The sequence below is a fragment of the Gallinula chloropus genome, assembly GCF_964237585.1.
Source record: "Gallinula chloropus genome assembly, chromosome: 16".
NCBI lineage: Eukaryota > Metazoa > Chordata > Aves > Gruiformes > Rallidae > Gallinula > Gallinula chloropus.
Window position 1 is genome coordinate 5,678,676 of NC_140101.1, and position 11,791 is coordinate 5,690,466.

The 11,791-nt window shown below is 45.5% G+C and overlaps 1 protein-coding gene across 1 annotated transcript; it reads left to right on the forward strand.

The window, feature by feature from the left end:
• Positions 1-3,514: 3,514 nt before the first annotated feature.
• On the forward strand, positions 3,515-7,929 carry ANKRD60 (ankyrin repeat domain 60; the record flags this gene model as incomplete). Its single annotated transcript, XM_084271503.1, has 4 exons — positions 3,515-3,689; positions 4,481-4,611; positions 6,610-6,775; positions 7,643-7,929. The coding sequence occupies 4 exons, from the start codon at positions 3,515-3,517 to the stop codon at positions 7,927-7,929; spliced, it is 759 nt and encodes a 252-aa protein (XP_084127629.1).
• Between the last annotated feature and the right edge of the window lie 3,862 nt (positions 7,930-11,791).

Genomic DNA, 11,791 nt, shown 5'->3' on the forward strand with positions numbered 1-11,791 from the left:
TTTGCTATTTCTGAGCTGTACCCTTACAGGTGTTCACAGGTCTGGTTCTGTTACTGCCGGCTCTGGTAGTGGTAGGTAGGCTGTAAATTCCTCAAACTAAAAATTGCTCATTCTGCCCTGTCAGAGTTCACTTCATTTGAGGGATTTGGTTCCTGCAGCAGGTGCTGTATCTGTAGAAGGGTATTATAGAACTTGACAGAGTTTTTGTTTGTGTCTTTTACATACACAACTCATGTAAAAAACACCTTTCAATTGGCCCAGTGTTCAAATCACAAACTGCCTGCTGCTTTGTGCCTAAGAAACAAAGGATCTCTAAAACCTGAAAATCCACAAATACCAAGTGTTTAGGGGAAAGGTGCTGACAGTTTGCTCTAACTTCTGTGGATCTTATGGCAGGGTTTGGAGCAGACAACAAATGCAGCTTGCTGGGATCCTTAAGCAGGACAGTTTCTCTGTATTTAACCAGGTGTTTCAGAAGAAAGAAATAGACAGGTTAAAACAAAGGTCTCTTAATGAAATCAGGCAGCTTCTGACCAGTTTGAACAATTACAAAGCTAATACTTTCTGGTGAATCCTGACTTCTGCCCCAAGTCTGCAGAAAATGTGGGGTCTTGGGGGAGGAGTCTTTTTCTAGATTCTAGATTGGAACTTCGTCCTGTTTAAAAACTAATGCTGAAATACTAAAGAGATGGTTTCATGTAATAACAGTTACTTTCTCTCTGTGAAAACACTTTATTATAAATAGACCTGTGTTAAATATTTCCCCTTATTTCACTGTTCTACTAGAAAGTAGTTCACATTGGGTGAAGGTTGTTACTGAAATGAATTTTTTTCTTTGTTGTTTTGTTTTAAATCTGACTGGTCTGCAAAGCAGCAAGTAGGTTCCTCATCTGGGTTCTGTATTTTTTGAGGGCTCAGTTTTGTATACGTTTGTTTAACTAGTCTTGTATTATTATATGTACAGTATTTGTAACAGATTGTGTTCTTGTGAGATCACAAAATGCTTTTAGGAAGTTGCAGGCAGAAATATACCACTGCTCTCACTGCTATTACAGCAAACAGTATGAACTGTGTAAATTCTGCAACATTCTACATTTAATTTTTTACAATTTTTTTCTAATTTAAAACAACTGTTTCTTCAGACTTTTTATGATTGCAATTTCTTAACAAGTTAATTTTTTCTAGTTCTAATATCTTTTTCTAATGCTGGCATTATGCTGATATTTTCTAACAGTTCAGATTTTCTAAGGTCTTTCTGACAACGTTTTACTTCTGTTTTTTATTATCGGTTCATTAAATTTCTCTGCACTGAACAAACTTTTAAGTGTGTGCATATGTAAGTATGTTTGAGATGTACTGTATGTAAATTAAATACTTTGAACATTAACTCAACCCAGATTTCTGTTTGTCAGATAAACTTAAAATACTTAGCTTTATTTGCAGTAATCCACTGGAAAACACAAGCTTCCATATGGTTTAGCATGTTTGGTTAGCATTGGCTAAGAGTTTTTAATTAGGATATGTGTAAACAGTAAGCCACCAGCTATAAAAATTCACTTAAGCTAAACAAAGTCCTTTGTTTTTAACAATATTTTGGTACTTCTCTGGCTCCAGAAATCATGTCTGTTTGAAATGGTATGGTTTTGGTAGAGCATTTTAAAACATTTGTTAAAACTCTAGGGTTGCATGCACAAATGGGGGACATGACTGGGTTGGGATGGATTAATTTTTATTTGTAGACCGTGTGCAGGTCTCGTAAACAGTTTTACCCTCTACAAGGTTTGTTGTCTTGTTTTAGTTTTAAACTAGAAATGATTTCAGCATGACTAAAGACCCGCACTTTACGTCTTGTACTGGACAACTGTATGCAATGATGGGTGAAGCAGTGTGTTCACATACAATTCTCTGGGTTGTTAAAATTATGCAAAAAAATAAGTATTTTAAAAGCCAGATGGAGCGACGTTAGGTAGCTGATCCACCTTCACAGCAGCCGTTAGGATATCACTTTGAAACATTTCCATCTAAGGAACCTGAAAAATAACCTTAGTGGGTGCAATATTGCTTGGATGCGATAGGAAATTATCAAGCACTTGTAATCCAAAGCATGTTAGTCATGTTGCTTAGAGTTCAGGCTCGTGGGTATCTCCTGTCTGATACACGCTTGGCAGCGGCCCGGGTGCCGCCCCAGAGGCGGCTGTGTCTGTACGTGGCGTTGGTTAGAGCCCAGTTACACGGGGACACTCTGGAAGTGTCACTCATTTGTTGAAATAGAGAATCTATGTAACTTTGTATTTATCTCAATAAATCCTGTGACTGTTTTATAAACCAACTTGTGGTAACTGACTTTTGTTATCAGTGGGATGGGAGTGTATTCCTCTGGTTAATGAAACCTCTCCCTGGTGTAAACGCTGCCATCTGTCAGATGCGGGTTGTGTGGGGAATTCATCCTACTGCGTAGTGAAAAATCCATTAGATGGTCAGAGATTAAGTAGCTCTTCTTGTGCTTTTTCCTTGAAGTGGGGATGCCAAAGTGCTTCACAAATCTCTGTCAAAATCTTTGTCAGAACTGAAACTCTCACAAGGTGTATTTTAAATGATGAGACCTTCTATGCTAAGTGAAACTGGCATCCAGATCCTTGCCTTAAATCCTTCCCTCTCCAAACTTCAGCCTGGAAGGACGTTCTGGGTTGGTTTTTTCAGCTTGGTGTTGCTCTTGGACATCCTGCATTAATGAATCTCTGTCATCATTAGGCCTTGGAGTGGGCAGAAGTGAAAATAAATAACCCACACCTAGCTGGTTGGCTTTGCCTCTTATTTCAGGAGTCTTCTGTCTCCTCTGCTGCTGCAATCATGCTTTTGACCATTTCAGACCTGCACTGGCTGCTCCATCCTGTGCTGTAGAACTTCTACCAACTGCTGCAAAAGAATCTCTGCAGGGATTTTAGCTGATGCAAAAACGAGGAGACTAAACAGTTCTCTGTGCCCCTGGTAAAGCCAATCCACATACCTTAAGTTAGGGCACAAGACGCCTGTGTAGTAAACTGGAAGCACGAAAAGCCTTATGCCTTTTTATTACGTTAGACAACACATGAAGATGGAGATCTAGGCTTTAGTAAGAAGAACAGAACATTAAATATGGGCAGCTCTCAGTTTTTACTGGAGTTGCTGCTTTGTTTCTCTACTTGTCCAATAAGTTTGGCATCCTTGTGAAAACCAAAAGATGGGCAGGGTCAGAAATCTCTCTGTAATCACACTGGTGTGTTACTTTCTGTGGTGGTCTGGTAAGTTCATACAAGTGGAATGTACTTCTGTGATGTCAGTTTATGCTGCTTGGATACTGTAATGTGGTTGTGATAGAGGGGGGCATCTGTGTTTGGAGGGCTTTGAGGGTACAAGGGGACTGTCCAGGGGAGGGGGCATTTCTACCAGGTTTAGACTCCTGTCCTTAAAAAGGTTCCAAGCTTTACCTAAGACACAAATCTCCCTTTTCCTGGTCAGGAACCAATTCATCACCATGCCTTCCTTGCCACTGCACACCTTCAGTGCCAAGCTCCATCTAGCTGAAACTAATGAGATATTTTCACTGCCTCAATGCCGAAATGACTTGTCTCTGAAGAAGCTGAAGTCCCATTTGGAATTGTTGACTGGAGTCCCCCTTCACTTCCAGCGGATTCAGTACCTGGATGAAGGTGAGACCCTGTAACCTCTGGGGTTCTTGGAGGCTATTTGTGGTATCTCTTCCCCTGCTAGTTGTGGTACAGTTGGGTCCTGGATGAAGATCAGGCTGCTGCTTTCCTCTCTTTAGTGTGCCCCACCTGGAATCCAGTTCTTAATGCTTCACTTTTGCTTCTGCTGTTTAAAGGTAATGAATGGTCTACTCAGCAGGCTCAGGTTAGAGAGTGAAAGCACAGACCCTTGACTTTCTGCTGAGCCCTGTCAAAAGGCAATGCACTAGTGAGGCTCTGGCCACCCTCTCCACAGGTAGCTGTGTGGAGGAGCATTTATTTCCTGTTACAGCAGCTGAACCTGGGGTGTTGCAGTACTTGGCTTTGGCGGTAACAAGTGGAGGTGGCCATAGAAACTTGCTCAGACCTGCCAGTTAATCCAAAATCTCTCTTCCCACTATCTGCTTTCTTGGATCAAACCAGCTCAGTGCTTGCTTTTTAGAGTAAAGACACCAAGGATGCACTGAAGTGTTTTACTGTCTTGGTACTTAGCACGTTAACTGCAGCTCTGTGGCTTACAGCCTTATTACCCCAAGGGCACTCATCCTGTAGCCTTTTCCAGGCTGGGAGAGTCTCTGTGTTGTACCGAGTTCAGTACAGCAGCACCCAGGGTGTCCTTGATGCATTATGACCATACCATCAACACTAGTGTAGCTAAGCAGTCGCCATCTAATGTTTTGGGTTGTTTTTTTTAAGCTGGTCACTGTCTAACTTGAGGATACATTGACTTGCTTTTCTTTTCTGACTCCCCACAGTAGATCTGCCAGATGAGTCTACATTTAAGGACAATGACATTGTCCCTGGTGGAACGATCACAATGCGCATCTGGCGACAGGATGGCTGGGGGCGTCTAGTGGCAGCTGCTGCAGAAGGAGACACCACAAAGGTTGATCCCATTGCCTCTGTGAACGGGTGGGGTATGGCATGTGGAATGGCAAAAGCCTCTGGCTGAAAGTCAAAGTGCCTCTATAAAGCAGGACTTGGTAGAGCAAATAGTGGGGAAGGCTTTAATGGAAGAGAGTCACCATCGAAATCACGTAGGTTAGTTGTACTGGCAACAGTTCACAATGAAAAAGGCCATTTCAGGGGGGCTGGTAAGTCTGTAACACAGGCTGCTGGGTTTAGAATTGAGGCATCTTCTTGCTGTTACTAGTAACCAGCATGAGCACTTGGAGCGCAAGTTCTCACTGGTGTTTAACTCTTGGTAGCGCTGATGTATGCGTTTGCATTCTTTGTCCCAGCTTATCCTGATGTCTGCAAAATGTTCATGTTTTTATTCAGTTGGCTGACATTTTACTCTTCTGATGTGTTGTCAACAAAAGATAATTCCAGTGGTTTTCATACAGGAAGGAAAAATAATACATCGTATATAAATAAAGTCTTTTTCTGAGTTTCCATCAAGCACCACAGAAGATTGAGGTTATCTATTTGTGGGTGTTGCGTGAGGCCAAGCGACTTGTCTGTTGTCATGAGAATCAGAGGCAGAAGCTCTTGGTGTCATTGTCCGTCTTCCTCCGGCCATGCTGACTCCAGAGTGAGAATGGGGCTCGATATGTAGCAGTACCAGAATCAAGCATCAGAAGGCATTCCCTGTCTCATCCGCTTTATCTGGTGCTAGCTTTCAGACCAGCTTGAGTTGGCGATCCTGTCCAGTCTGATTAGTAAGAAAAGCTTTGAGTTTTATAGAAAAAAAATGGTTTCTGTGGTGCTTTGATAGAGCCCATGCTGCTTTCCTGATTTAGGACTGAAAGGCTGTCTTGGCAGAAACACGAGGTGTTCTAGCTGATGCATACTGTAAACCTTCAGGCCTGGATAGGTACAGCTGTGAAATACCCTACAACACGTTTCATAAAGGGCCATTGGCTCTGTGGCCCAGGCCCAAATTCCCACCTGGATCTTCACGTTTTGTTCCTCTGCACTTCCCCAGCTGTTGCAAATGGATACTGCAGGGTTCTTCGCTTCCTCTCATTAACTCTTGTGTGGTGTTGTGGTTCACTGGCAAGCAGCTGTTCTGCCACAAATAGCTTGTGCTTTGCTCTTAGGCAAATTAGGGGGCTTGGTTTGTTTTCCCCCTGTTTTTTGAGTTTTGCATGTGAAAAGATTCTTCCTGCTTGGCGTAGAGTGGGAAACAGAAGGATGTGCCACACAAACAAGTGGTCTCCTTTGAAATGGAAGGTGTAGTGGCATTGAGGCCTACCATAAGCTTGCTGACACTCTAGATTCCCAAATGAAAAAAAATTTCAAAGAAATACCCATACAGCTGCTCCACTGACTAGATGAGAAAGCCATGGTGCACTGTGGAAGCTGTAGCCTAGTGTGGAAATGGTTTCTCAGGTTGAAGAACAGCATGAGGCAACTGAAAACTGTTCCTAAGAGGCCTCTTGGGAACACTTCAGAACTGATGTGTTTGGCTCTACTACCCCAGAAAAAGCTCCTTCTGGAGAAGGATGCAATACAGGGCTGTTTCCTGAGGCAGCTTAGGTTTGAGTTGTCTGCTGGAACCCAGGCCCAAAGTCACCTGTCTCTGAAGGAGCCTGGAGCTTATATGGCCAGTGCTGGCAGTCTGTGTCCTCTCTCTTCAGAAAGACAGGGATTGCAAAGTTCCTGTAAGATTATGTGACAGTCAATAACGACGTGTGAAAGGAAACCCCAAATTAATGTTCCTTCTGAGGAATGACCATGGCAAGCACCAGGAGGTAGCAGAGAATCAAGATGGGGCAGAAGAGTAAGGCACAAGCAGGAATTCCTTAGCTGATCTCAGAGCAGCTTAGGCTGTGTGCAAGCATCCCCTGGGTATAGGTATGGGTATGGGACTTTGGTGCTACCTAAACCAAATCAGGCTGCTTTTCTGAAAGAGACTAAAAGGTTTGTGCTTGCTTTGCAGCTAGCCCAGCTGGGTGTAACAAAGGACCTGGTGGCCACCATGCCATATGCAGAGTTACTGGGACCGGAGCAGAGAAAGGAATGGACAGCACACCGAGCTTTCGTGGCACTGTTCGTTGCCAGCCACAGAGGTCATACTGAAACTGCCAGGTTCCTCCTGAGACATGGTAATGTTCTTTGCTAAAGCAGTTCTCTTCTATGTGCACTGCCCTCCATACCACTGCCCTGCTTACCCAGGCCTTAGAATTTGACCCAAATGGCTTCATGTATTCTATTTTGGAGGTGGAGAATGTCACAGAATGAGCATCAGTTCTGATGGGGGCTTGGAGACAATAAAAACTGCTGTTCTTCTGACATGTATGACTTTCAGTGTTAGGCACATTAATTTTGGAAAACAGGACTTCTGATTTATTTTTTTCACTTCTCATTTATTGATTGTGATTTTATTATGTAGAAACACCTAGATTTTATCAGCCAGTGAAATGCAAGATGAGTTGTAAGCACCAGTTCTGTGGCTCTGACACTTGGCCTTTTTTGTTGCTTCAGAAACCTCCTTTCCCCAGAAACCTGCATCTGCACAGGGGACAGTCCTTTGGGTCACTTGATTGTCCCCACTGAAAGGGTGTTTGTTAATGAAAGGACGTTTGATAATTAACACTTTTTGTCATCGCAAGCGAGTGCTGAGAGGGAGTCCCAGCTTGTCTGACTGCTCCCTCCCACTGGGATCCTTGAGCCTGGTAGCCTCAAGGGTTGTCCCTGCCAGAGGACACAGTCCTCTCCCAGTAAGCCCCCCCCAGTGCAAATGTAGCGATGGTGTCTTGCCTCCCACAAAGCTAGCAGCGTTCCTGGGAAGGGAACACAGACTCTCCGGTTGTGTGGGAGCTGAGGGCACAGACAGGTTGGTTAATGCCGCTGTTAGATGTGACTAAAACAAGCTGCATCTGCCTGCAGAAGAGCCTGTGCGTTGTGGCCCGCAGGTGGCATTAGCTCCTCTCCTATGTCCGCTCACGCGTGCTGTGTGCGCTTTCTCGCAGGTGCTGATTTGCACTCTCAAACCCCGCTGGGAAGAACTGCCCTCCACGCCGCTGCTGCTGCGGGCCGGTGCGACTGCATCGAGCTGCTCCTTCGCCATGGGGCACAAGCTCAGGGCCGGGACAGCGAGGGACACAGCGCGGTGAGCCTTGCCCGCCTCTGGGGCCAGAAGCAGAGCGAACGCACCCTGGTTCACTTCCAGCCCAGGAGGGGAGTGATCCCACAGCGCCGCACCGCCGGCAGTGCTGTGAATCGGGCCTCGCAGCGGAAATCTGGCCCCACGTCATAAAATACGGACTAACGCGGTTCTGAGAGATTTCAAGGGCCGGTCAGTGACTTCTCCAGAGAGCCCCACTTCAAATACAGGTCGCTGGGTGGGATTTGTAGGTTTTAGTTATGCAGTGAGCTCGCACGGTGGTGATGCTGCAGCTGAGATGACAACTAGCTTGACAGCACGGCTCTCAAACACGCTTTTAATTTGTAGCTTAAGTATTTATAACATTGTTCCCTAGCCAAGCCAGCCATTTAGTTAATACGGTTTGTAGGAGAGCTTGAGCCTGTCTGCAAGTTCTCTCTGGAATGCTCCTCACTAGGGTAATTTCCTAATAGCTGGCAGCAGACCAGGGCGATAGAGTTTAATGGGTATTTCAGGGGACTGGAAATCCCTGGGTCTTTCATCCAGTTCTGGCCCTGACTGGCTTTATTGCCTCTGGCAGATCAGTTAAGGGTTATTTTATAAGTAGGGCAGTTTGTCTGCCGTGGGAGGGTGTGGGCAAAGTTGATGTGCGTGTAAGTGGTTAATTGCAATTGCCCAGTGCTTGCTCAGTGTCTCCCAACATTTTAAGCCTTAGGGCTTTGAAGGTTGGGGTTTCCTGAACCCAGCGCTGGGGTGAAGGGAATTGCCCATCTGCTTTCAACGCTTCTTAGAATCCAGGTTCATGAGATGTTTTTAAAATAAAACTACTGCTTACGGTCTCTTTATGCCTCTGTGATCAGTAGAAGGAAGCTGAGCTTCTGGTCTGTTTCCTGAGGGTTTATTAAGGACTCTGTGCTCAGTCTTGAGCAGTTTCCATTGTTTTGCTTAGAGATGTTTTTCCAAAAGAGCTCAGCACTAAGTCCCAGTTAACCACAGAAGAGGTGATTCTGGGTGGGAACTGAGCGCTCCTGAGAACTTGGCCCACTGCCTGTTTGCTTGCAAAGCCTCGTGTAGCCAGGAGACCCTACAAATAACTAACTTGGGTTGTGCTTGTTTTCCTTCTGTCAGAGCATTTTCTCTAGCAGGTACCAGGACTGTTCTATAAGTATCTATGTGACTTGTGAATTTTGGCCTCAGTACTTGGGTTTGTGGTCCAGCTCAGTGCCTGGGAGGGGCTGTATCCAGAATGTGATAAAGATTAGTGAAGCATTGTCTTGTGTGAATAGGTGAAACAAGGATCAGAAAGATGCTGGCTGCAGACTTGGATGCCTCTTGTTTCTATCCCATAAGGGAGGGATGTGGCTTATGCTGCAGGCTGAGAATTTACTTCCAACATTCAGTTCCAGCTTTGCTTTGTGTGTGCTGTTTGGAGTGAGACATGTTACATAGAGCTGGTTGTGCAGGCAGGGCTGAGAAGTAGGACATCACAGTACCTGAGCATAGGTGCCCTATATTCCAGTGGAAAAAAGGGATCTGAATAATGTTTTTATGTGGGTTTCTTGTCAGATTGTCTACGACAGAAATGGGGAGCGTTGCCTGGGTGTAAGCACAGTAAGTGTGACGTGGCAGGAAGCCAGACCTGTCCTACCTGGCTCAGAGATGAAGAGTAGGTTGTCTGGGGAGTTGTTTCCCTGCACTCACAATCCTCGGCTTCCTGCAAGTAAGTCCCTAAGCCTAGTTTCCATGTTAGTAAAGTTCAGATGCTAGCTGGAATGCTTGAAAAATGCAGCTGCATCCCCTAAACACTTGCCTGCCCCGTTCAGGGTGGAGGGTTGGATAGCTGCCTAGTCTGAAGGCAGGGCTTTGCACCTGCCTTGGATCTTCCTTGCCACTGGACGATGTGCTGAACCAGGAATGGAGGCAGAAATTAAAAACACAGGCTCAGTCTCTAGAGCGAGCTAAGAAAAATCTCCCTTCAGTTCAGCTTTTTGTGTGAAGTTTGGTGTGATTGCTTTACCTCTTTGTTGCAGCTGACTCCCTTTGTGGAGTTTAGAAGGTCATGACCTAAAGGGTAAGGCCCTGTTCCCTGTTCTAAACTGCTGGGAGCTGCACAGCACCGGCCACGGGACCAGGGAATTGCTGCAGACAGCAGGAGAGGGCACAGTGTGAGTGGGGCTGTGCACTTGGCAGGGGCTCAGAGTACTCTGCAGGACGTGTGTGCCCGTTTTACCTGGGCACATGTCATGGTCACCGTGTCGCAGTCGCCGTGTCGTGGTCACTGTGCTTGTCTGGAAGATCTCAGCTCTTGTGCAGCCGCATCCTCTCTGCTGTGTCCAGCTGTGCACATCATCTGCCCAGGCTCTCAAGGGCAGCAGCCCCCTGCCCCTTCCGAACTCGCGTTCGTAAAGACTCTCAAACCTGAGATGAAAAGTCCCTCTTCAGTTCCTTGTTTTAATCAAGTAACAAAGCAAGGTCCAGAACTTCAGGCTGTGGGCAGTGCCACGTCTGAAGCCAGTTCCTGAGATTCCATGGGGCTCATGGTTTGAGGGTGTCATTCAAGCACGGTTCCCTCAAATGGGTTTTATGCTGATTATTAATTCTGTGTGACTTAAGCTGTTATTTAACAACTAAATACTTAGGAGCATGACAAGATCACAAATTTTATCAAAGTGATCAGTAGACAAGACAGAAATATGGTGCTTCTGGCATTTTGCAGAGCAGCTGGATATTGCAAGCAGGATTATACAGGAAAGTCCTTAGAAATCCTTTATTCTTTCTTCCTATTGTCTGTCTAGACTGTCTAATCTGTACCCAAGCTTCTAGAAAGGGGGAGAGGATTTGCAGATGCTTTTAGGCATTATGCAGTACGCTGCATAGTTCTGGGAATGAACAGAAATGGGTGACCTCAGGACAAGGATGCCAGAACGGCAGGAAATCACGTAGTATGTGGTTATATAGTTAGGGACAAATATCAAGTATGTTTTGCTGGAAGCTGGAGGCTCATCCCTTGGAAAGAACAGAAGTCACCAATGTGATGCAGGGGGCTGGAGTGGTCTGCACCAGCCCAAAATTGTATTGGGGCAAATCAGAAGAGTATTAGTGTTTGGGTGAGACGAGCCCTGGCAGGGCGTGTGCTGCTCTGGCTGGGTGAGAGAAGTGGATTCAAGCTAGAAGAGACCCTGAAGTAACCTGGGGAAAGGAGAGTAGGGCACAGCTGATAAAGGACAGTATTGCTCTCTGTCTGAGGTGCTAAATGTCAGGGAGGTAACCAGGCTATTTACACTGATGGAAACTGCTGGGGTGATAAGGCCAGGAATTGGAATGCATTTTGCAGCTCCTTTTAGAGAGGAGGAGTGGGGCAGAGAGCCCAAACGTGTATGCATTTAAGAATGCAGCTGTCTGGAAAACTGCTTGAGCTGGATGGCAGCACTGCTGGATGCTGGTGTTATTAGTTGCAATGTTGTATTTGTCACTTAAAGTTTCTACTCTGAAGAATAACAATTGGATGCAGACAAAGCAGATAATACTGCCTGTCTTAAAGCAACCAGCTGCGCTGCATCATGCACCAGCAATAAACATCAGGGGAGACAGCACGTGGAGATGCAGAGCTCAGGCAGGACGTGGCTGTTGGAGGGACTGAAGCTCTGGATTCCTGAAATCCACACTCAGCTCTTCCACTGCCTCATATGTGATCTTGAGAACTCGATTTCTGGCTTGCATAGTATCACGAATCCCTGTGAACGTTGTTCCTCTATTGCACTGGAGTGCAGAAGCCTGTTCTGGAGGGGAAGCTCTAAGAACTGTTTCAAAGGAAGGAAGCACAAGCAACAGATTTATGCATTCTGCATTCCAGCCATTGCTTTCTCTTCTGTATGCTGCAGCACAGGGAAAGGATCAGTCTCCAGAAGACTCTAGAAGAGACTTGTTAATGAAGTTCAGGATCCTCAGATAAAGAAACAGGGAGCTCATCGTGGAGAAGAAAACGCACTAAAAATGCCTTGAGTCTAATTATGTC